Source organism: Saccoglossus kowalevskii, chromosome 14 (genome assembly GCF_978046115.1).
Source record: "Saccoglossus kowalevskii chromosome 14, keSacKowa6.1, whole genome shotgun sequence".
Taxonomy (NCBI): Eukaryota; Metazoa; Hemichordata; class Enteropneusta; family Harrimaniidae; genus Saccoglossus; species Saccoglossus kowalevskii.
Window position 1 is genome coordinate 15,933,806 of NC_140654.1, and position 27,490 is coordinate 15,961,295.

Sequence of the window (27,490 nt, forward strand, 5' to 3'; positions counted from 1 at the left end):
TTTCATCTGTGAAATGCTAACTGTATGTAATAGTTCGAGTTTGTGGGTTCTGGCTTCCGTACGCGAGGTGAACAACACATTTTTCCTCTCCTCTTCTCCAAAAGATGATTTGTTTTTAAAGAAATGGTCTGTTTTTTGCGTTGATTTTCAATATATTGCAAAACTTCAATATAGTGTGTCCTTCATGTAGTATAAGTGTGTCAGTATGAGGAGTTCAGTTTAGGTTTTCATCAATTCTAGAGAGTATCACATCTCTAATCATTACTTATCCGGATGGACATATTGAGAATGTGCAAATCGACACGCCCACTGCTGCTCTGATCACTACCATAACACTATACGTTTTCCCAGTAGGGGAGCACAAAAAACTATACTTTAAAATGTTTGACTAACTGCCGAAAACATATTACATATTACCTGCACGAACACTCAAATTAACTGCAGGAATTCAGCACAGATAAATATAGGAATGTTGTACACATCAGATAAGATGCGATTACCCGCACTTGAGATGCCGTGGGAGAAGAATCAATAATTTGATGTGTAAATTGTCACTTGTATCTAAGTCTGTATTTGTGTGCGATAATTAGAAATGCCAAAGGCTTCTGATAGCAATTGAAATCCTTTGCTCAATAATTGTTGCGATATACGGTAACAAGGGACGTTTACATACTCAACACAGTTTGAACGTTCATTGAGATTGTGCACTATACTGATACTTTTACCGAAAGATTACATTACAATCGTATCTTTAAATTACCACTAATGTGTGTTTCTCACCTGCAACTTTGGTATTCATTTGTTTTCACGCGACAAAGATTCATTGCGGTAGCAATTACCAAATCCTCGATTTATGAAAAGAAATGAGGAATATGAGTATTGGAGGTGAAACAGCAGCGGCCAACTCTCGTGTAATCCTCTGAGTGTATTTAAGAAAAAGTTTTACAGGTTTCTTCCTGAAGGCGAATTCTGATTACTAAGATCTAGGTAGGATAGAATGGGTTGCATGCCGCTCCAGGAATGGTTCCTTTCATTCACATTCATCTCAAACAGCCTTATAGATCAAAGTATTAGATTCATTATACAGCTCTGCAATATTTTCCCCAAGAACTACTCATACACTAGCTTTTTAACGCCTCATTTAAATTGTATATAATGTGCGACTATTTGAAGTTAATTATCGGATACTTTTGCCGTGTATATAAAATATATTTTGAATGCAACAATAACGTGCTTTGTTAAGTTTTTAGCATCTTATGGAGTCTCAAAGTTCATCAAATCGCCCGCGAATCTGTCTTCTAGGCGGACTTTCAACCAAAATTGTTGCGTCCGTTATGTTGTATAAGTAGTAATACTAGTAATACTCGTTGCCAATAAGTCTGAGCTAATATAGAACATTAAATAGTTTGTACTTCCTAGTTGAGTGTATTGAGTGTGTTCCGCAACACGATTCAAAACAGCGTAGCATGTGTCATGAATTTGTTTTCGCGTATCTGTTGTCCGACTTATTTAGCTGATTCCTAGTGAATGGCTGTGTTATGTCTGTCATCATTTACGCTCATGCTCGTGTATTCCCCCCTGACACGTGTGGAGAACCCCAGAGAAGAAGAATATCCCCGTGATACATGCCTGGATTTAGATAACAAAGAAATCAGTCACATTCGGTTTTTAGTGCCTTTTTTTAACTACATATTTTACTACAGTAATAAATCCCACTCTCTTCTGCATATAAGGTAAATATTTTCCAACTCATTCATGCTCATATTGTACATATATAAATGACAAAAAAAAATATTGTCTTCTCTCCTACATGATGAAACCAATTCATGCGCATCACAATAGAGCAATATTAAAAGTATTGTTTTGACAATAATGAAACCCAATATAGCGCAGCTGCATGGTACATTTTGTAATTTAAACACGGGTAAGCACATAATTCCTAATTTTACGTTTGACCTATGAAGAGATACAATCAATTCGGCATTCTAGGTTAGAGCGCATCAGCGCTAGTAGTTTGTCAATTTATTTTCTCGCTCCGGCGAATTAGGAATAATTAAAGAAGCAACTGAGCCTTGCAGTAATACATTTGTAATATGTGTCATGTTCGTATGTGTGATTGCCAATGAATATCCAGCGCGGAAATATACAACACTCGTCACACAATACGTATGTAACGCAGTTAATTCAGGAACATGGTTACTGTGTCAAGGTAGTTACGCAACTCGCGGTGGACTAGTAGTTTACACGCGTTGAGTGTGTCGCATGGGACCCATATTAAACACACCACCGAGTGACGATCTTGCCCTTGTAATATCGCCATGGCCTTGTCTGTGTGGTCTGAGTACACAAATCTTATTAATTCGGTAGGGTGGTCAACATCGGTTAAGTTGAGTTTACCAAATTAATTAACTACAAACACCACCATCTTATTTTGTATATAATTCAGTATCATTGTTTCTGCATTTGTATACACAATTACAATCATATGGTTGAAGATTGTAAAAAATCAGTACATTCTCAGAACATGAAATTTAACCCGGTCTACCGGAATACTTACTCGACAATGATAGATATACAATTACCGTTATCCACTGAGTCATTAGAGCCTTTCGATAGTGATCGGCCTTTCGAACGACGTCAGGATATTGTATATGTTTTACCCACAGGAAGATATGTTTGATCAAAGTACCCGCTAATGTCAAAGGCTACGTTCTCAGAGCGTTTTTTTCTTTCTTTCTTGCAAGTAAGAAGTAAAGAAATAATATGGGGTCATCAGATAAATTGCCAGCAACGAGCCGTTCATATATATGCTGTCGAGTGTATTAACCTTTTTCTTCATTGTCGTCAACAACATCTATCCATCGAACATGTTTGGCAAAAAAATATTAGAAATTGTTGTTATGAATCTTGGCGAGATAAAACCCAGCTGTGCAACGATTGACACTCTCTATAGCGTGCTTAAACTATTACGCAATTTTCTGACAGCAAATTTATACATTTTAAATGTGATATTGAAATAGGTGATTTTCCGTACAATTGCGAGATCTCGCGAGATGCATGAAAGACACGCGTCGAACGTCTGCGCAAAAATCGAACGATTTGATTTTGAACTAGAATTTCTTTATTTCGCAGCTTACATTGACCGGCCGATCTTCGATAGAGGAATATTACTTCCGAATACCCTTACTTAATCGAAATTGCCTATCATCAAATGTGGACAGCACATTATTAAGCATGGAAATGTCCCCCAGAATACTTTCGCGTTTGTCGAATCCCACGCGATGTTTGACGCGACTACGACGCTATGACCTTTGTTTGTCCTGTTTTTACGTTCGATTTCACGCATAACGCGTGATTCTCGCAGTGAACGGAAAATGGTCTATTCCCATTATATTTATAATTATGCAAACATAAAAAATAAATGCAAATTAATATTCTCGACTACCAGCATTGTTAAGATTATTTTAAAATATAAACACAATAACATGCGCATAAGAAAATATTTCATATTCGTACGTGTCTTTATAGATAATATAGATGGGTTAATCAATAACTGTGCTTGATCGATTGATTGATTGGTGGATGACTTGGATAGTTTGCACCATTAGTTATATAAAGTACTGTTCAGTAAATGCCAAAGTGTGAGTTCTCGTTGCATGAAACATTACCCGGGGACATCTCAACGTAATAATCAGTAATCTCATACATTGTCTTTAATTTATCACACCGATGATGACACTGATTGCTGCATGATTGTATTCGTTGAGCAGAAGTTTTATTTTAACAAATGTAATACTGACAATCATATATCAATGTTAATGATTTATACATATATATATAGAACAACATATAATATTTGTCAAGCCACCAACAGCGTATTGGTGAACACCCACGAAGTGGTCGACTTCTACCATCATGGGTCGAGTACGACCGATTCTCGAACAACTCAAATATATAAAATGATTTATTTCACGTAATGTATGTTTCGCGTTCGCAGAATAAATCACTTCCCGAAAAGGAGTTTAGTGATCAGTTTAAAGACTAATCAGTATTGTACGTAGTTATATCGAGTATTTGTTTTCACTTTCTAAGTAGGACAGGTATATTTATTTTGTATACTGAAAATAGGTGTTACCGCTTTATAAAATGTTATCCATTAATGAGCAGAGTACAAGCTACGAGCTTTTGTAGTATATTGAGTCTTATTAAGCCAGCAGATATTGCAATAATAGAACTAACATATACGTTTAAATTATGATCATTGCGTTAACGCCAAACTGTTATAACAGTCGTACTGAGCTGGACAGTATCAATGCTTAGGTAGAATGGATCACATGCATAGCACTACACTAGCGCCCTCATTGGCGTTTATGTTCATCCATGTTTCACCAATCCAATTAAAAAAACCTGCTTTCGAAATATCTTGTTATAACATATGTAATTGTATCATTTACATCTAGTTTTAAAGCTAAGCGGTTACAGCCAATTATTTGCAATATTACCGTCAAGTAGCTATGCAATTATACGCGCTTGAATATTTTATTAGGCAGCAATGCTATGTACAAATGTAATTAGAATGGCAAGCCGACATTCTGGATCGATATAATTCTTGCAATTGATAATACAAAACACTTTCGCATATAATTCACAATATTAGAGTTTTAATTCTAAGGCGCATGTTCAAGATAAACAGAGAAGCATGCATTTTTAACGTACCTGGATATGTAATGACAATCACGATAAATATATGCAATACTTCCTATTAATCATCATCTTAATTCGTATTTTTGGATTTTACTGGGTTACTTATGTTTTGCCTAACTTCGCAATGTCGATTATTCTTATCTTTTAGTGAAGTCATTGATCTGACGTGATTTCTTAATAAACGATGTACGTAGATGATTTTTTTTTTTTTACAATTGTTGTCTGGACTACTATCAAGTTTATATGTTTATATTTATGTTTCGTTACTTTCTTTACATATACTAGACGATGTTGAATCACAGAGTGAGGAATCTGTGTGATTTCCACGTGTGTAGCCGATATTGCAGTAAGCTTACGTGTGATGTACTTGCTGTGCTATTTGTTTGTTCATCAGACTATTCCATCTGAAAACTTTACTGGGTTACTTATGTTTTGCCTAACTTCGCAATGTCGATTATTCTTATCTTTTAGTGAAGTCATTGATCTGACGTGATTTCTTAATAAACGATGTACGTAGATGATTTTTTTTTTTTTACAATTGTTGTCTGGACTACTATCAAGTTTATATGTTTATATTTATGTTTCGTTACTTTCTTTACATATACTAGACGATGTTGAATCACAGAGTGAGGAATCTGTGTGATTTCCACGTGTGTAGCCGATATTGCAGTAAGCTTACGTGTGATGTACTTGCTGTGCTATTTGTTTGTTCATCAGACTATTCCATCTGAAAACTATTAAACAATTTAATTGTTCATCTTGGAAAAAAATTGTATAGTACAAATATCAGTAATTTCAGTATATGCCAGGTGACACTAGACTACACAATCAGCAGCATTTGCGTCAATACTCCTGATTCAGTCTTAATAAACGATGTACGTAGATGATTTTTTTTTTTTTACAATTGTTGTCTGGACTACTATCAAGTTTATATGTTTATATTTATGTTTCGTTACTTTCTTTACATATACTAGACGATGTTGAATCACAGAGTGAGGAATCTGTGTGATTTCCACGTGTGTAGCCGATATTGCAGTAAGCTTACGTGTGATGTACTTGCTGTGCTATTTGTTTGTTCATCAGACTATTCCATCTGAAAACTTTACTGGGTTACTTATGTTTTGCCTAACTTCGCAATGTCGATTATTCTTATCTTTTAGTGAAGTCATTGATCTGACGTGATTTCTTAATAAACGATGTACGTAGATGATTTTTTTTTTTACAATTGTTGTCTGGACTACTATCAAGTTTATATGTTTATATTTATGTTTCGTTACTTTCTTTACATATACTAGACGATGTTGAATCACAGAGTGAGGAATCTGTGTGATTTCCACGTGTGTAGCCGATATTGCAGTAAGCTTACGTGTGATGTACTTGCTGTGCTATTTGTTTGTTCATCAGACTATTCCATCTGAAAACTATTAAACAATTTAATTGTTCATCTTGGAAAAAAATTGTATAGTACAAATATCAGTAATTTCAGTATATGCCAGGTGACACTAGACTACACAATCAGCAGCATTTGCGTCAATACTCCTGATTCAGTCTCGGTCGTTGATGACGCGGTTTATGAAAATAGGTTGTTCGGTTTCAAGTGGATAGACAAGTTCTCAAATAATTCTAGCTAAAGTATGTCCATTTCACAACCAGGGAGTATTATAATTTTCAATGTATATAGGAGCAATGCGCGATCACTTCTAATGTTCGCCGCTACGTAGTTGGATAAATGGAATTGTGTGAGTTATTTGTTTTACATATAATGCCAGTTTTCTCCATAATAAGTTATGTTTGTATGGTTGGATGGGTAGGTTGATAAAAAAAAAACATATCGTTACATTTTCATATAATTGCATTTAATAAATACTAAAACATAAATACGTTACACGGTGGGAAACGCGTTTCATGTGTTCAAACAGAACTATATCCTATGGCAACGCAGTCGACATCCGTCTTTATCCGTCGCATCATATAGTTGTCCCTGAAACAGCGCTGAAAAAGAAATATGTAAGTCAGTGTTACACTAATTTCCATAATACACGGCATTACACAACTATGTTATGTGACTATACAAGATGTTAAATTGCGTCACATTATATTGCATTACTATATAATACACTTATTATTTCATGCTTTAACGTAACAATACAATACAGTGTACTGGAATATAATATGATACACAATATATTATATCACTTCTTAGTGTATTGTACTACTAATACAGTACATCGAGTTTATACTAGCTGTATCGCGTTACACCATGCCGTAATATTACACATTATTTTCAATCACGAATTCGAACCTACCTCATACATGGATAAGCATCACAGCTTTATTTTTCTTCAAACCTAGTAATTAAAAAAAAAATAATATTGTCAGATGCCCGTGCAATTGTCCGATACGTTACGCCCTTTGTCGACAGCGATCAAGTAGTTTTTTTCATGATCAGAAACTGGGGGCGCTGTTTACCGCTACGAGTGTGAGTACAACGATATAATTTGGTTACCTACCAATCATTTTCCATGTCCTCGTCCTCCTGGAGAAATCTGCAAAATTTATCACAACAAATCACGGTTATATTTGTAAACAATGATAAATTCCGTTGTATTAGTGTGATTTGAAAGAAATACACAACCTTATTCTCAGAAACTATCATATTCTCGTTGCTGATTCCAGAGTCGATTCCATCTCAGACCCCCAGCGAACTGATTATAAGTTTCCCGCGTACTACCATTATGACAGCACACACAATGGAAGTCATTGCATGTCTTTCTCGGAATTGAATCTGTACTGATTCCTTGTGTTGATTAATACTCAAGTCTGAATAAAGAAAACGTCAAATGAGAGGTGCATACACCGCCCCATGTTGATATACCGTATATGACTATATAATTTAGACTTGCAAAGTTGGGACTTCTTTTTTGTTTTACCAAAAAAAAATATAATTAATTGTCAATTTGGCCTTATTAGCATGATCACAAAAATATTTGTTTTTAATTAAAAATTACACCTATGTTTGAAAAAATCTCCCCGACTATGGCCAGTCTATACATAATTGTTCAATGTCAGAGCAAATGTCTGTGAAAATCAAACAATGGTGGCAGGGGTCAAAAAATAGATTTGGCTCATATTTTGCACAGTGATAATACTTGGTCCACAACCCCTCAAAATAGCTTTCTTTTAGATCAAAACTCCGTGTTGCCATGGTAACGGGCGAAATTTTTGTTCAAAAACACGGAAAATAGGATACTTTACGGCACTGTCTCGGCAACACCTTTAAACCTATCATAAAAACAAAACAAGATCTGAATAGACCAACATTTTGGCTTTTTCAAAATTGTTGTGAAATTTCCAAAAATTGTTTTCGGCCCAACTTTGTAACGCTATAAGTGCCGCTCTGGTATTTTTTTTTTTTTTTTTGACTTGAAACTTGTACTATATATTGATCATTAGAATATCTATTAAATGCATTGTTGCAAAATTTGGTACATTGTTTGGTTGTCACGTGACTGTCCCTTAAAGTAGTGAACTTTTGACATGTTCAAAGTACGCTACATGACGAAGTAAAATATATTTCTAATTCAACTTATTATCAAAGGTGAATCTATGTATTGCCTATCTAACGAATGCTTGCATAGTTTCGGGTTATGACGTTCGGTCACGTGGTTGTCCCTGAAAGTAGGCGATTTTTTGAATTTGAATTTTAGCTTTGTTCAACGAACGCTACGTGACGAAGTGAATAATAATTCTAATTCAACTTCCGGTTCAACTTCTATGTATTGTCATGTGGAATTAAATTTTCGTCACTTCAGAACGTTATCTTAGAATAATGACATATGTGGAAATAGGTGAATTGGATTCTGGGTATTTCGAGGGGATCAACTCATTGACAGGAGTAACAATATTTACATGCGATCTCATCACGTTACCTTGCCTGTGGAGATCCTGCTTCGTCGTCGTCCACGGTGAAAATATCTTGGTCTACGTCTCTGCCTTTATTACTACGACGTCGGTTGCCGCTACCCCTACACGAACAGAGTTGGAAATTAAATAAACTTGGTGATCCATCTGTCCCATAAAATGATGTTATTGATAGCCAGTAATTACAAACTAGTTTGTTTTACCAACCAGTAAACAAATTGCTTCAGAAAAAAAATTTCCCTTATTTCAAGAAATATTTTGTATGACTATTTGGTGTGGTTGAAAGCTATATACAACAACAAAATTGCATAATGTTACAAGTCATTTCAACATTAGCATTTGTTCTTGCTATTATGTATAGCCCATCATCAGATTGATATTTAAAACGTGTACAAATGTGGTATTCATTGTTCCTTCCATTGTCTGATAAAATGAGATACGTCCATGAATTCATAGTCGTCAATAGTTTTTTATTCTTCATAGCTTTCAAATCACGTGTATGGAGTAGAACCCGCAAATATATCAGCTGGAATTCACTTTATTTATATATAATTAATATATTTTAGGCGTAATCAAAATAAAGTTGCATCCCCACGTGTCTAGTACTTGTTGTCAGTTCAGCTTAATATTTCACAGATGGTGCATCATTAATACAAGTTGCGCCCTCTATAGACGAAGCTCTCCCGTGACGTAACTGCGTAACACGACTCTCAGCACACAATCACGCACAGTTGTGACTTTAGACTAAGAAATTAACTCTATACGACAAATTCCCGAGAAATGGATAATACTTATCATTATACATCTGTCACCGTAACGCCATAATTTACAGCGTGCCGTAATTTTGCGGTATTGCACTGGGTATTTTCACCGTACCATATTAGGAAATGCGAATTCCAATTATGGAACTATTACAGGCGTAAGCGTCCACTAATGATAAAAAAACAAACATGGCTTCCCCAGAGTTTGATCGGATCCCATAAAAGAAATTCGCTCAATCTGTTCTAAACTTTTTGTATTTCAGCATTCCCATGAGGTATCTTTTGGAGGAAAAGATGTATAAATAATAAGCATCTTGAATTTCCAATGTGAATGTTCCGGCAAGGCACTCCACTATCACCTTGAAGTATTTCATTAGGACTATGTGTATGTGGCAATGCCCCTCACAGTTTAGAATCAGTTTACCAACAGCCAATCATATTGTTTCTTTCTTCAACGCGCTTGGCCAACGCTCCACGTTGCTATTTAAGACGCACACCACTCTACCATGTATTTCTATGGGCTCTGCGTGAGCTGATGTGAAACACCGATCGAAAATAGCTAAAATCGAGAAAACAGCACAAACTTAACTTTGAAGGAAATCCTAAACAACCAAATTTAAATATGTTGCATATGTAGGGGTAATCTTGTTACACTGTTCAGGGGGTGTCAACAACCATCCCAAAATACCGAGAATTTACTGGCCTTTGTTTCGAGTGTGGTAATAGTGTTGTCACCACTGTTGAGTATTATAGAAGAGTAGGTGTTATACCTCAAAGCTCATGATGTCACTGCAACACATATCGGTAGAAATGAAGCCGAAGACATCAAAAATGCAAAGCTTCAAGCGCTTTCTACCAGTCATTATAACAAACCTTTCTATTGGTCGGTAAACTTTCTATTGCGCAACCACGTGACATACACAGTTAGGAATAGAATTGCCGCACGGTGTTGTAGAGGGAGGATTGTCCGAACGTGAACAAGACCGTGCAGGCGAACGATGAATAATAAGGTAATTACGAGGAAACCGAAAAGTATGCACTCAGACAGTACACGGTCGCATCGAACTCCGCGGTATCCTCGTAATAACCTCATATTACATAAGATCACAAATTACCTTGCTACTTGTCGTTCTTCTGGGTCCGCGTCTCTGCCTCGGCCACCGCCTCGGCCGCCGTTGTTGGAACGTCGTCGGTTGCTATCAGCCCTACATAAAGAACGTATAATGCACTATAAAAGAACCTCTGAAAAGTACCACCCTAGATGAATTGTACTCAATATTTTGAATCTAAGCATTAATTGTCTACTGTAAAATAGACAATAAAAGAAATCGCAGCTTTTCATACGTATCAACAAATAGTACATTATAAGGTCTAAGGCGCGTTATTTGTTCTATTGTGGAATTTTTTGTTATTCTAACTTATAGTTCATGCGCGTTCTTACGTTCCTATGTTCTACCTGTACGTTATTACACTTTCTTCTATGCTATCGATAAAGAGCCATTGCTCGAAACGTCTAGCTATTTTTAATAGTTATTTAGGACTACGATTACCAAATATTATCTTCTATATAACAAATAGTACAGTAGTGGTATTCAGGAAATGAAGGGAGATACGCCGTCTAATAAGGATTCATTATTTAGGCAAACATTTCCATCCGAACCCTGTTATCAAGTATTTATGAACAGTGTAGAGTTATTTACATTATTTAGTGCCTAAGTGTCTAAAAATGAAATTACAATAAAGAAATTTATCGTGTTATTAGCGCATCGAAATCAAGCTCATATTGCAGTTGAAAGTCACGGTGACCTTGATTGAACAACGTGAAAAACAGCAAATTACTCGTTTTCGTACGTTCTTACATTGACTTCAAGAACTCCCCAGTTATCTTCTGATAACTGGACAGAGCGTACGTGGACACCAATCACGGTATTATAATTGTTCATAACGGTACGATGCTCCAAAACGATTGCCTCTTGTGCGACACAGTTCAAAATTGCTTCTTTTTTGTAAAGCATACTTACTGTGCAAACATGTCAGCCAACAGCACAATCAATACTAGAGAGAAAACGATGATAACGTGCGTCCTCATTTTTCCTTAAACTGAAAAATGACACATTATTATAAGATTTTCAGAAAGCTGCTAGCAAAATTACCATAGTTGAAACAATTCAAAATCATTATAGTACAACATTGCCAATGTTAATACATTGCAGTATAGACGGTACTTACCTGAGTGGTGTTCCTGAAGTTCTCCGAAGCCGGTTCCACTTAATCTGAGCGTATCGTGCCTAAGTCGCTGTTCCCATATCCATATATATGCATGTTTGGTAGAACCACGTGTTTTCAATAAAATTCACCAACATAGTCTCGGTGCGCCAGAAATGCCGTTGTGAAATGAATAACTTTTTATTAGAAATAAAAATAAATTATAGTAACCTGCATGTTCGTAAAAATATATTGCTCCATTTATGTTTTTCCGAGTTTAACAAGAGTGTAATTTAGGTTTTATTTATATTTAACACTGCGATGAAGACTTCCCGTTTTCGACATTGTGAAATTCTTTCGTTTTTATGCAGAAAACTCCAGTATTTTTACCAAGTACAATCCTATTTATTATTTTTTTTGTTCATAAATGAGTTGTTGAACACACTAAATAGTTTGTAATTTTATTCAGCTTCTTTCCATCATAATTCAAGACAAATTAAAGCCAAAAATATAGAGAATAAAAATTAATAATGAATAATCTTTTTTTCTGTAATATTCTTTTTTATTCGGTAATTATATGAAAATTACTTACGGGAGCATAGGGAATACGTTTCGTTATGAATAATTCTTAATAAAAATTGTTGAATTATTTTGTCAAAATCAGTTTTTCCAGTTTTTTTTCTCCCGAAATGCGTAAGAATTTCACAATGTCGAAAACGGAAAGTCTTTACCGTAAAATTTAGTTATATAACCAGTATGGCGGTAGTTACTAATAGAGTGTAGTGCAGTGTATTGGGCTAATTGTTACCTTTGAGCGTTGTTTCAGATGGGAACACGTGCGTATTCGAGATCGGTCACCGTTCTTTCGAATTACAATAAGCGCGCCACGTGATGTAAAAATAATTAGGGTTGCCCAAAACATACGTTAGCCACTAAACTATGTTTCATGTGCGAGGATTAATTGCACTAGTTTTGCGCGTTAAATATATGTCAGTTGATAAAATTATATTGCCAATGACAAGGCCGAATTAACCTTGAAATTGCCGAAGCATCGCTACCTTGATATACACGCCGATTGTGCCGACAGCAACAAGATACGCTACATACTTGTCATGGCGATATGTATCTTTAGTAGGTACAACTTGGTTACTGATTTCCGTTTAGTTTTCTTACTTTCAAAATATTTCTTCTTGGAAATCGTAAATATTCTTTTAGGCGGAATTGTCGGCGATTCCTTACATCTCATTTGATTTAAATTATTACGGGTTATATTAATGAGATATTCTAGCAAACGCTTTCCGGATAGTGGTAAAACAACGATGATGAATTAACGGTGTGAACACAGTCAGTGGTATTTATAGTGCGTGGAATATTGTGACACACCCGGGGACTGGAATGCAGACCTCGTCTCGCTATATTATACGGAAGTCCATGGATGCTGTGATAATAGGGGAAATATTCATAATATATATAAATACTTTCAGTGGCGGCGGCACGGGGGGTGCAGAGGGGCAGTCGCCCCCTCGGTAAAAATGTTGGGGAAGGGGCGCCCCTTCAAAATCAACGTGAATTCCGTTGTGTCTGCAGAATTTGACCCTCAAAATGCAGAAAATAACGTTTCAGAGGGTCTAGATTTCATCCATGCCCCTGGACCCCCAAGTAAAGTCACGCCTTCTGCTCAAGGTTAGTGAGCAGACGCCCCCCCCCCCCATGAAGAAATTCATGCCGCCGCCTCTGACTTTAAACTCACTGTAACCGTCGATGATGGCTACGCCAAGTGGTCGTTTCGCTCTGCTCTGGTGTTACCGGTTGCATATGCACGTGTGTTAACCCCTGCGGTTTGCCACTGCTAAAAAAACAGTTCATTTGTCATTATTAATTCTGTTTTGCTATTTGACCATTATAATCTTCTTTATTGTTTTGTTTTTTTTGCCATATTTTGCCTTTATGGTTACACTTTGATTTCATCACGATAGCCATTATAGCTTTAAAGCCAGCCTGACACTTGCCCGATTTTGTGTCAAGTCGTGTCAGTGCGCAAACTAGTCGTAAACTGGAGTGAAGTGTGCGTAACACGTCGTGACACGTCGTGACTGCATGCCATGTCGGGACGAGAATTTTGAAATGTTCAAAATGTTGGTCACGACAAAATTTAGCGACAAAACTATGCGCAAACTGTTCGTGAACTTGTCGGGACGATGCGGGAGGATGCGTGCCAGTGCGTGGCAGTGCGCGCCATGCCACGACTGTCACGAATAGTTCACGAACAGCTCACGTCGAGTTCACGAGTAGTTTAAAACATGTTCACGAATTGGTGCGCGTCGCAGCGTGGCCGTGCCTTCCAATTGACACGGTCACGTGTACGTCACGCATTGATGGCACGAGCAGTTCACGACTAGTTGACGCACTTCACGAACAGTTTGCGCATGACACGAGCAGTTCACGACAAGTTCACGAGCAGTTTACGACGAGTTCACGAGCAGTTCACGACTACTGGACGACAGTGGCGCTCGAGTCGGTGCAGGGAGTATGGTTTCATCATCCAGGTTCGGAGAGCAAAGGCGTCATCCCCTACGAAGTGATAGGGCACTGGCTGGTCATCATTAGTGGGTGGTTCTGATTGAGGCACTCCAGCTCTGTTCTCTTCTACAGCATCATGCAGTGAACAGTTACTCCATGTTCCTTCACCCGACGCACCACCCTCTGCCCCAACATCCACATAGAGGAACTTGTAGGTAGCATCTGCCACTGCCATTAGTACAATGCTGTGGAAGCCCTTGCAGTTGTAGTAGTAAGAGCCAGCATTGGGTGGCTTCTTCATGGCGATGTGCTTGCCGTCCACAGCCCCCAGACAGTTGTGGTAGCTCCATCTGGTGCTGAACATGGTAGCAACTTCCTTCCACTCCTCTTCAGTCTCGGGCCGCGATGATGGCTTTACACACCTCAGGTATGAACTTGCAGATGGTACTTTCTTCAACCCTGAAGCTGTACTGCAGACTTGGATAGGAGCCAGCTTTAGTCCAACTTGAAGCGGTTCCCTCATGAAGGTGGACTGCTTCTGGAGGCGAGGGGTTAACTTCGCAACCATTTCTTGGAACAGTTCAGGTGTGATTCTGAGGTAATTTCTGTAGCCCCTTTGATCTTCCTTGTGGAGTTCAATCAGTAAACTGTCATACTGTCCAAACTCGTGCCTTCTGGTCAACCATTTAATGACCCACACTTTCCTTTGTGTCTTTCTTCGAGGTGGGGTTGCCTTTTCTTGCTCTTCTGCCTGCCTTTTCTGCTGCTCTTCAACAATGGCTAGAGCAGCTGCCAGGTATACGCATCTTATATTCCGACACGACACCGTCCGAATTGCGCAAACTCGTCGTGCCAATGCGGGAAGTGCGTGAACTATGCGCACAAACTATGCGTGGACTCGTCGTGCCAGTTCTTGTCAATGTGGACACTGACGGGCACGCATTCGTGAACTCGTCGTGAACTTGTCGTGAACTATGCTTAAACAAGCCTCCCAGTTCGTTCCATTCTCACTAACTTCACTAATCTGTAATACTGGTTCCCCCATAACGGCGAACGAGTGATAGTATGTCTCCGAAAGATCTGGGAAGTCGTTCCAAAATCAAGTCTCTCAGTCGAGGTTTTTAAGGCCCTCTAAGCTATTGGGAATTTGACAGTGTGATGTGATCAATGTGCTATCAACAAGACTAATGAAACGAGTGATATTGATAAACAATTAGATGAAATGAGCAGTGGAGTAGTGAAACCAGCGTGAGATCGAAACCATTATTATTATAATTATTATTTTTTATTATAAATTTTCTTTTATATTATTTATTATTATTATTTTAATTTATTATTTATTTGCTAACAGTTTTAAAAAAAAAAATATTAATCGCAGATATGTATAAAATTAAATAAAATTCACGCCGTACAATACATCAGGTTTTAATCAGATTGAGGTTATTTAAACTAATGTCCCGTCAATTATGCCGAGCCATTTCTATTTCGGGTTGTTTCGTAATGTTTTTTTTTTTTTTTTTTTTTTTATTTAATTTTATTTTTATTTTATTTTTTTTTATTTTATTTTTTTTTTATATTTTTTTTTTAATTTAGCCATATGATTATTCTACGAATCATCACTCATAAGACTGTATGAGGCATTTGACAAACGTACATGATTGTTTGTATTTGTTGTCGCAGTATAAATAATAAAAACATAAAACATGTTGTATTTCTTATTGTATTTAGGTTGTATACATGCACTTCTGGTAGCAATACTTAACTACGTAAAATACTTAATTTTCGCTTGTAATTTATTGTCCCTATTTTCGCTGAAGGCATGATATAAAATCCAGTGAATATAATTTTTTTTCCTGTGTGTTTTACATTCAACTCATCAAAAATCGGTGTAATTAAACTCCATATAAAACACCTAAAATATCCTTTCGGCGTAAATTAAAGGGGAGCAGAGGTGTGGCTTTTGACACTCTGTACATAAAATTTGAGATCTATGAATGAATTCTGTCGATAAAAACAACTTATATGTGCTGCGAAATGCCCTAAATATCGGGCATAAAACGGGCTGTGAAGCAGACGACAAACGCCTGCTTTGCCTGGCGTCATTTCGCCTCTAGAGGGCCAGTCAGATGATGTCATCAGAGAACACTGATAACTGAACCCATTCATGCTAGTACGTCAATCCCCATAGAAATGCTACTATGAAAGACCTTGTTAACTGACAACTTAAAAGTTGAAACATGGAGAGGTGTTGTGTTATGAATGCCATAACGATTCATGTTATGTTTCTCGAAATCCCAAATAAAAATTCACGTTGCTGGTTGCGAGAAATCGGCGGAAGAACTAACATGAAAGTGAAGACACGTACAGCGTTCTGGCTATAGTAAACAATGAGTGAATAAATATTGTACGACTTTTAAAACTAAATGAGAAATATGCTAATATCACTTGAACCACAGTACTCATTTTGCCCAACTTCCCACTTTTTAAACGATCGCTTAATTTCCGACCTCACTGTATTTTCCAACCGGAAAACGACCACATTTTTACCGTGTTTTTTTTTTCTCTCGCTCGCTTATTGAAAACACCGACCGCTCGCCCAAACACTGGTCACCGGCACAGGAGTAGTCAAAATGTTTGGGGATATACAACGAGTGTTAACTATTATAAATTCTGAACGTCTCTTCAAATCTATATCACTCTGCATCATTCGCGAGCAACTTCATCTGTGTGACTGTCCAATACTAGAGCCGGTACAATATTGTAAACAAATGCCATGATATCTCAGTCATATCGCTATTGTATACACTACCTTTTTTATTCTGGTTTTCACAAACGTTGAATAACCGTCAAAAATTCAAATATATTTAGTTTTTAACTATCTATAATTATATGCACGCAATTTGACCCTTTGACCTAGATTTGATTGGGATGGAATATTTTTTTAAACAATATTCTGACGTTACTCACTGCTCCAAAAATGTTTCAATACAATTGCGGTATGACTGTCCGATTTACAAGTACATTGGGTAATATATTAATAACCATTCTCACCAATCGCTAGCTTAGGATAGAGTAGGAAATCAAACAGCCGCAGGTCGCCCGCCTTTTATGCGTGGATTTCATGACGCCGTCTGACCGCGGTCGGGTACGAAAAGCTCGCACAGCAATTCACATATATTTTCAATGAACAGAAAGGACTGGGACATTAAAAAGATTATATTGCCACAAAGTTAAATAAATCTGGCTGCATGAAAATTTTGGAAACTAGTTATAATATTTTGCAAAAGACTGAGTGATCAACGACATCATTTTGGGACGCAATTGAACTTTATAAGTACTTCATTACGTAACTTACTGCGCGGCGATGCTTACTTCAAGTGTGTGTTGACCGAAGTTTGACCCTCAAGTCACGCACTGAACAGGCGCGTTACCTTAGCAATCTTTTTCTTTCATGCTCCGCGCGTCGATCTTGTAAAATTGTTATTAGTTCTGACGGCGCTGTACGCAAACTTGTATATTTTGAGGTCGTTTACTTAGTGCGCTGCTTTTCTAATTACGCAAATTTGTTTACAATGTTGTCCCGGCTCTAACAATTTCAACATTGTAATATATCGTTTTCATAATAATTACGCAAAGTCAGTTATTTAATATTGGACACAGGTGAAGTTTCGTCCGCGAACGATACAACGTGGTATAGATTTGAAGAGTAGTTCGGAATTTAATAATAGTTAGTACCCGTTGTATCGCCAAACTGTATCACTCAAAACCACTATTTCGATCACTCCTGTGCAAGTGACCAGTGTTTGGGCGACCGGTCGGTGTTTTCAATTAGTCGGTGAGAGAAAAATTACGATAAAAATGCGGTCGTTTTCCGGTCGGAAAATACAGTGCGGTCGGAAATTAAGCGATAAGCGGTCGATTAAAAGTGGGAAGTTGGGTGAAATTATTACTGTGGTTCAAGTGATATTAGCGTATTTCTAATTTAGTTTTTAACTCAAACAATATTTATTTACTCACTGTTTACTATAGCTAGAGCGCTGTACGTGTCTTCATTTTCAGGTTAGTTCTTCTGCCGATTTCTCGCAACCAACAACATGATTTTTTATCTGGTATTTCGAGAAACATAACATGAATCGTTATGGCATTCATACGCACAACATTTCGCCATGTTTCAACGTTTAAGTAGTCAGTTAAAGGGGAACTAAATAGAGCCTATTTTGGTGTTTGTATTTATCAAGTTATGTATATTGAATATAAATTTGCAAAAAAAAACAAAAAAAAAAATGATTATCTTCAGAGTTATGATGATTTAAATATGAGAAACCATAAACCTGCGAAGGACTTCCGTTTGCGCCATCTTGCCATAAAAAACGCCCTCATGAGGTATAAACAGGTAAGGTAACAAAGCATGATGACGAAATAGTATCTGATTAAATATAAGCAACTTAGGGAGCCATAGCTGGCTGGACTGGTGAATTGACTTCTAGTCTAGGTTGTTTCGACTTTTACGTTAATGTTATTTACAAGCTGCTGTGACAGTGTTCTCCCCAGCATTCAATTTGTGTGCGGGGCCGCCACGCTGCTTTTCCTGCCCGCCACTGTGGTCTCGAGCCGCCACGGTGATTAGTAAGACCGCCACAGTGCTTTTTTCATTGTTCATCCTGTGAACTGTATTACGAAATATAGAAAGAAATACGTAGCTATCAGGGATCTTGCCACGCTTCCGACCAGGACTATTGTCCGACGTACCGACCGACACGCATCCTGCCAGTCGTGGATTATAATTTGTAAACAATATACGTAGTCGCACGACGTGGTAGTGGCTTATAAACAATACAAGTTAATTTTGTAAAATTAGCACCTCTTTGTTCGTAAGTAAATACTTTAACGATCGACGCAGTCTTTAGATTGAAAGCTAACATTTTTTCAAAATCAATTCCACCCCGATATAACATGGGCAAAGCGGAGTTCACGATCTGTTTACGCTACTCAAGTAAACAACAACGTGTTTATTGCGTGATTGGGTAAAATACATTTGAACTTTTATCATCGTGAATCATGTAAAAACTCTTCTTTCAAGACTTCTTTTACCTTTTAAAAATTGCTTATCACCTATTTCGAAAACCATCATGCAGTTTTCATCTGAAATCCATACCAACACATCGTGCTACGACATCGCTTTACTTCCGCAATGTAATTTTCATGATCACTACCATTCGGAAAACTTCGGGTTCTGCCGGCATTACCATGCGGTATTCTGATTGGTTAATGGCGTTTTTGACCCATCGGGTCAAAGGACACATGCCGGTCAACTAATACGTCACAATTATCATGGCGGTCTTTGTTTTTCACCGAAGCGATCGAGTGATCAAAAATAATCGCTCAAATTTTACGTTTATTTCATATAAAAAAATAAGTAACATTTTTCCATGGCATGACTGAGTATGAGGAATTATTGATATAACCGGTGTATAACATCGCGAAGTAAGTTAAGTCACGTCGTAACTTTGATGATCGTTTGGAAGTTTTATTTATTTGTTCGTTCATTACTGTAAATGTAAACGTTGTAGAAGCTGATGGTACGAATAATGAACAATTTTTTGAAGGAGAATGTTTTTGTAGTAAATAAGATCATGGAAGTCGAGAACATATTCCTGGCTGAAACGTTTCAAATGCGTTTCATTTAGCCTTTTACAATTTATTTGTTTGTTTGTTTTTAATAGTCTGCAGCATTTCCATTTCGATTTGACAATTTTTCATTTTTAAATTCAAACTCTTCTAAATTGTGAAACGTAATATTTTGACTCCAATAGAAAAAATATTTGCACTGTGACTGAGCTCATTAATATCCCAAAAGAATAGTGTTTATAACACTGTATGAAACAAATAAATATGTGCCACATTGTTTTTGAAAATATATATTGTTTGTTATGTGGATGTAAATGTGCTTTGGTCAATCTCTATTATTATGTAAAGAAGCATATCAACATACAAACATTATGGATGTGCGATTGATCGAGACAGGCATTTTGTTTTGTTTTTTGTCTAACTGTCTAATAAATGCTGTTTCCAGTACTGCACTGTGCGGCGTGCAAATTATTCAAAGTATGGATGCTGGAGTATGCAATCTTGAGTTCGTAGGGTGGTGGTGGAAACATTTTCGTCCATGTATTCACGGGGCTGCACTGGCAAATCATGGGACAAGTGTCACAGGAACACCAATCAGATTGTTCACAGACTTCCGTGTAATTTGAAATATAACTTTCATCCAAACAAGGGGCATCGTCGACGATATACTCTCATCACTCACACTGGACTGATCTGAATCGCCACAGTATACCGTACTTCCCTGATCATAAGCCCGGAGGCATGAACACGTAAAGGAAAAGTAAGGGATGAGCTTGTACTCGAGGACCAACTCAGAAAAAAATTATTTTGTTTTGGGGTTAAACACTGTAACCATCTTGCAAACAACGAAAAATTATCCAAAAAAAATATTCGTTCACCACGCCGGGCTCGGGAAAATAATACTTATTTTTGAAAAAAAATGCGTCATTGATTTGAACGATACTTACAATGAAGAAACAAACATGTCCATAAAAACACACACATTTTATTACAATACGATTTACATACCGTCTGAATTTACGGTGAAATAATGGTAGGGTCTGTGAGGAAACAGTGGACGAAGGCATTTATCATTATCTTCGTTTTGGTATGTTTTCGATCGGTCTTTCATAGTAGCATTTCTATGGGATTGACGTACTAGCATGAATGGCTTCAATTATCAGTGTTCACTGATGACATCATCTGACTGGCCCTCTAGAGGCGAAATGACGTCAGGAAAAGCGGACGCTTCACAGCCCGTTTTATACCCGATATTTAGGGCATTTCGCAGCACATACAAGTTGTTTTTATCGACAGAATTCATTCATAGATCTCAAATTTCATGGACAGAGTGTCAAAAGCCACACCTCTGCTCCCCTTTAAAAATAGCTATTGCTATGGCTATTGTGGTATCATAAAGCTATGTACAGCATTTTGTTAGACATTTGTCTTGATAGTGTATTTGCCATTATCAGCATATGTACCCAGTATGTGTACAGTAATACAGTGATATTGCTATTATTTAGCCATATGATTTCCTTATATTACATCCACTGTGCTTATTTTTGCAGAAGTCAGTATTTTGTGGTTATTATTACCTATGCTAGTACTGTGAGGGAGTATAATTGGTTAGTGTCATAGACATTTCTTACAGTTGTACGTTGAAATTACGTGGTTGAATAAAAGGAATAAGCAGTCAGCGTTCTTAACAAACTCCCATGTGACGAACTTCCGCATAAAACAAATGAACCCCGTGCCCCTCGCATACCAACGAGCGTTGATCCGATCGTCATTTTCATCAACCAAGCTGAATAATTTGAAATAATTCTGTAGTGTTGTCACCTGTTTCGTACACGTAAATGACAGCCGTATGATATTCGTGACAACGTCGTTAGCGTCGTTTTGGCGTATATATTCACATCTTTGTCATCGGGGATGTGCTTTCGAGTAAGATTTGTGGTGGTGGTGTGGTTTTAACCAGGGTCTATGTTTTAACCCAGGATTAACCAGGATTATGCTAATGCAACATAACAACACAAACTGCGAAATTTTTAATCTGAGATTGTCTACTTTAAAACAGAAGCTTAAGGTAGCGGAATAGTTTTTTGGGCACTTTTCACATTTTTTTTTTGAAAATCACACGAATAGCTCCCTAAGGCATGCTACATACATGGGTGTATTTATTTTATTGAAAAAATAATATCTTGTACAAGTAAACTGTTTTTTTTTTTCTTGTGTGCAAACAAATACCCAAGTTTTTTGTTTATCCAGTGTACACCCCATGAATGCTTCTCATTAATATTCATGGTTAACAAACATAACTGAACTGGGGCTAAGCTATTTACAAACAACTGATAAGATATCTGTTTGTAGTTTACACACAGCTGATAAGATATGTGCACTGCTTCGTTTCAAGAGGAGGAAGCTGTACAGCAAAAACAAAAACAAAAAACACTTTCGAAACACAACAAATTTTGTATAAACAAAATAGTACATGAGTGTATTACATGTTTGCCGTAAATTCTCCCGGGCCGTTTAACGGCAGTTTGGTATTTTTTAAGATTTTTTTTTAAATATTTTGGGAAGACAAATTTATGTTCTAAATGTTATTTTTAAATCTGTTGTCACAATAAAAGTACAATGTCACAGTTGGAGATTTTTTTATTTTTGTTTTATTTCTGTTTGATACATTATATGCTTTTTAGGATCAGATCAGGGGGCCTTGACCCTTACCGAGTTCCGTGTTGATTGACATTCAACGAGATCCGAATTTTTAATTTGATGGCTGGTTTGAATTTATCCACTTTTACAGTGATCAATATAAGCGTTTGGAAATAGCACAATTATATTGCGTGAGTGAAAGAAGCCAGTGAAACACCGTGTTCTATTTATTTCTAACGCGCGTGGTCGGCGTCTTTGATTGCGATTGTTTTGTATTTTTGTCTTCGAAATGTATCACTAGCTGCGTTTTTTTGGGGGTCACGTCTCGCAACTGAAAGTCCAAGCTGACTTTGTTTTGGCTGTAAAACTAAAAGCCCCCAACGTCGGATTCGTCAGCGTCATTCACAAATACTTGAAGGGCATCTGTGATATCTTCACCTTCAAACTGTCTTCGTCCAAAAAGTCAAATTCGTCATCTTCTTCTCCAGAGTTAGCTTCCCCAGCTAACACCTCTTGAAGTTTGCTGTTCAGTAATTTACTTTCATTGACTCCACCGTCATTCACAGCAGTTTTCGTTTCCTCAACGGCGGTACTCACAATGGTAAAGGATGTTTCCCAAGATAGGACGACGTATTCAATGCGTAAGTGTGAATTATAAACAGACCAGAAAAGTCCGGTTAAAGCAACAAAAAGACGACAAAAAGACACTTTCTAATTGAAACTTTGTTTACCGTTGTATTGTATTTAACAAATGTGTCTACTAACACACCACTGTTATTGGCCTTATATGGCTATTGTGGTTGTATTAAATTAAATAAATAAATAGGTGTGATACTGTATGTCCTTAACAACTGGAGCACATGTACAGCTTGCAATAGTGTCGTGAGAGTTGATGAGAAAACTTTCGTTTCAAATAAAAACTATCAATCTTCTATCATGGCAGAACAGAAATAGAAATAAAAGGTCCGCGTTTCAGATACAAAATATGATAATATATTATCCTGATATGAGTACAGGGATTTCATACTCCTTACGTCATCAAATCTGGAGCAAGCTGTCCCGATCAAAATTACATTACCAATGAAACAGGACTATTTTTTGGAAATGTTTACCTGACAAAACATTGGCTTTTAAAAACGAAGAAGAGGGCAACTGGTTAGAAACAGTAGAGTGATCGTGTGGCAATTCTGGTTGACACGAGCCAGGCCCGTAGTTTTTTTTTTTTTTTTTTTTTGGGGGGGGGGGGTTCGGACGAACCCCCTAAATTTAGTAAGTAAATAGATTTATGATCGTACATTAGAACATAATAAAACAAACAGTATTAATTAAAATATTTATCATCGTTTAAATCACTTGACTCAGTCAGGTAACTATCAGACTCAGCCGAAATTGTATAGTAATTACGGAATTTAAATGTCAATAGTAAAGTTACGCCGTTTCAGTTGTTTTAAATGGGCAAGCTTGTATTCGGTGACTCCGCTATGGTGTAATGAAGATCGCGTTCAAGCAGCTGATGTTAATTATTAAAACAACAATGAAACAATAATGTAATGGTAGTCACTCTTTGAAGGATGTGGTGGTCCTGAATAGGGCCGTTTGTCTTATGCTAGTGTTCGCTCAATTACTAAAATGTGGGGATCGAACGGGATTGACACGACAACACGACACAGCACTTTCCTAATTTGGTTCATTATTTTTGTATTCTTCAAGTTAATGATGGCATATATACTGTTTTCTTATGTGTATTAGCCAAATGTAGTCAACTTATTGTATTAGTACGTGTAGCAGGCTATTGGACAATAGTGTACAGCTACAGGTTAAACAGATCATTCAAAAAATTATTTAAGAAAGATTTATCATCACTAGTTGTATAGGTCGTAGAGCTTCTTGCAGCCAACAATTTTACCCCACAGTGTTGCTTCAGCACTGAAACTGTGTGATGAATCATATCTTTCAAACATATTCTTTTACACGTTTTTTTGTGATGTCTTAGAAAATTTACTATATTTTTAGTGGGTTCATATAAAACAGATGTTTTTGAAGTCTACTGAGACCGCTGCTAAACTACCACTATATGCATATTATTTTACCGCCCTCTAAAAACAGATTTACAGTGAACCAACAAATTTACATACTGTAAGAAACTTGGTAGTATGCCATTGGTTAGTGCATTTAATTTGCTTGATGCAATCATTGTGCCATCTATTTCTTATGGTAGCGATATGGATGTACGAAAATTCGGAAATCGAGAGAGTACAGACAACATTTTGCAGATATCTATCTAGCGTTAATAGTTGTGCAAGCAATGTAGCGATGTTGTGTGATAGGTATTGTTGATGGTTAAAAACCTTTCACTTAGGTAACCGCGATTCGGTCGTTTCCACGCTAGGCTGACAAAAGACACACACAAGCTTCATTCATGTTCCAAACGATTCTCTGCCAAGTCCCTGGTTTTCAACCGAGACAAGCATTAAATCACTCTTTATTTCTTGTCACTCCTTAACCAATTACAATCAGTATAAGGGACTCCAAGGCCTTGCCTTCTGTCACAGGGTGCTAGTTGGGTTGAGCTAAGGTTTCAAATTGTCCCAAACAAATGACACCCATAACACCCCTGTGAACTGGGTCCTTTAATAATTCGAAACTTAGGACAGTTATATAATTTATATGCGACATAAACAACAAGTACACGCTACACGAGTAAGGTTTAAACAACGTACTTTATTCCACACACCTAAAAGATGGGCAGGAAATGCCTGACCCGTTACAAGGGGTAGTGGGGTACACGTTGTTTTGTTACACAAAAAATATAACACTAGAAATATAATTCAGTAATAATATTGTAATATTTCCACACGGGAAAAGGGTAGTGGATTACGTTATACTATTACGAGGAAATGCCTAAATCGATAATGTAAATAATTGTCTAACATAGAATCTTGCATGCATGCATAAAACTAAGAGACAAACATACATAACAAACAACGGACGCAAATAATATACTGGCGATCGGACACAGCCCTACCTACATACAGTTTCTTCAAACTAGATGAAAACGGGTCTTTGCGTGATAACGGTGTATTTTCCAGCGAGTCTGTGCTAACGGTGGCGACGACGGTAATTACAAAACGCAGTCAGAAGCACTGTAGTCGTAGAATACACGCTGCACACTCAGTCGAGCACGATACCAATCAATTACAGAGTTTATCTGTCCAATATTCGTAACTTGTAGAAGGAGAGTGGTCCGGGTGGATTCCCTTGCACCGCAGTACACCTCCGTAGCCAGTAACATAAATTAGAAGGCACATCCAGTTCAGAACCAAAATCGGGAATGTCATTCACTGGCGAGTTTCCCCACTCGTTGACTGCAGTAGGCCGGAATTGGCCAATAGAATTATCTTTATGATGCACATTCCGTAGATCACAATACATTAATTTGTATGACAATACACAGTGTATTGTTCTAACGTTACTTGCAAACGCGTGATTAGTAGACACGTAAAAAATGGTATACTGCCAACAACGGCGAACCGACGTCCTCCAGAATAGATCACAAACTCCCATGATGCAATATTATTCAATGGCTTACTGTGGTACCTACAAGATCGGACATCCACATTTGATCACATGAACGTTCAGATCGGGTTCTATCAAAGTCCGCTTCCCTAGTGCTGACTAAAAGAAACATCTTGCCACTCTATATTTAACAATTATCTATCGCCAAAAACAACATTGCCTATCTATCGCCGTAAGACAAACACAAAACGCCACCATCACGACATACAACATAAACATGATTTAATGTTTGACATTCGTGACACCTTCAAACAAACAACCAATCACATGAAAGTTTTACACATCATAATCAATTAATTACTCGTCAAGCTATCTAGAAAAACACTACTATATTTTGTCAACACTAACTAATATTTATGGGGTAATAGTCTTGCACTAACATTCCACAAAGATACCACCTTAGTTAGAATCGCAAACAAAATTGGTTTAGGATTACAGCTACTGTATTGTATCTTAAAAACTGCAGGCTCATAAGATGTTTTTGGTTGATTTCGACTAGCTCGCCATCTGGCCTTGTCATTAACCTTTATCAGTATATGTCATGGCAACCACTGTCAAACTGACTGAATTATAAATCATGACACAACCCCCTGTTTTAAATTCTGCATGTTCTCCGAACATACCGTTCCAATACCAAGGATGTCATCACATTTATATTTCACACGTCAAATACATCAACAATTGTTATGCAAGTAAAATACACTCTAATATAACAAAATACATAGTTTCAAATGAGTAAATACAATGATTACATATGGTGACTATAATTTAAAATAAAAAAGCTATAAATTTAAACACGACTGTTATGATTCTAAAATACAATAGGTATATATATTGAAATAAAAAGATTATGAGGTTAAATACATCGGTTATATTTTCGAATATCCTACTATATCAAGGAGAGGTGCCAGCACTTCACTTGCTATCCCAATTATTCAGTATTGGGTTCCCTATCTACTGCATACTAGTAATATCCTTGGGAATCTCAGTATATACTTCAGATAGACCTACCAATAATCTATAATGATTCCCTACCCCTTCCACAGCCATGCACTTACTATCTTTCCACTTTGGTATCTTAACGGCTTTAGGCAAAGGAATTACACGTTCCACGCCATGAAATTTGTATTTTAAATCACCCCATTCGATATTCAACACAGACGAAATTATACCACGTTCAATTGTTAAATTCTCGATCACGGGTCGCTTTGCAAAGGCCAAATGACTCGGAGACACGTACAGGGTCATAACATTTACCAAGACATACAGCTTGTCATTGGATATCTCTAAAATTAACTTAGTACGGGGTAAGTTAGGTGCACGATACATTATAGAGCGACTACGATAACACTTGCACAATCGAATAACCGCCAATATCAATAAGAATCCTGAACACATCAAAATCAGAATTAAAGTTTCATTTCGAAGTTGGATCATGGAACTCTTCAAATCTCGCAAGGGATGGTTCGTAATTAACTCGTCTACTGGCAAATATAACGTTTTAGCCCGGGCCCTGGGAAGGGTTGCAATCAATA

General features: G+C 37.1%; 1 protein-coding gene across 1 annotated transcript; it reads right to left on the bottom strand.

Moving 5' to 3' along the window:
- Positions 1-6,538: 6,538 nt before the first annotated feature.
- On the bottom strand, positions 6,539-11,676 carry LOC102804507 (uncharacterized). Its single transcript, XM_006825422.2, has 7 exons — positions 11,616-11,676; positions 11,408-11,486; positions 10,502-10,591; positions 8,634-8,729; positions 7,215-7,250; positions 7,011-7,052; positions 6,539-6,696 (listed from the first exon to the last, which is right to left on the bottom strand). Exons 2-6 carry the CDS (start codon positions 11,473-11,475, stop codon positions 7,037-7,039), a joined length of 306 nt encoding a protein of 101 aa, XP_006825485.1. The 5' UTR covers positions 11,476-11,486; positions 11,616-11,676; the 3' UTR covers positions 6,539-6,696; positions 7,011-7,036.
- Between the last annotated feature and the right edge of the window lie 15,814 nt (positions 11,677-27,490).

Excerpts from the sequence above, each read along its gene's own strand:
- LOC102804507 (XM_006825422.2), bottom strand. The coding sequence starts at position 11,475 with ATGAGGACGCACGTTATCATCGTTTTCTCTCTAGTATTGATTGTGCTG. Across the intron at positions 10,592-11,407 it reads TTGGCTGACATGTTTGCACA|GGCTGATAGCAACCGACGAC; the intron begins GTAAGTATGCTT and ends TTCTTTATGTAG. Across the intron at positions 7,251-8,633 it reads GCAGGATCTCCACAGGCAAG|ATTTCTCCAGGAGGACGAGG; the intron begins GTAACGTGATGA and ends TAAATTTTGCAG.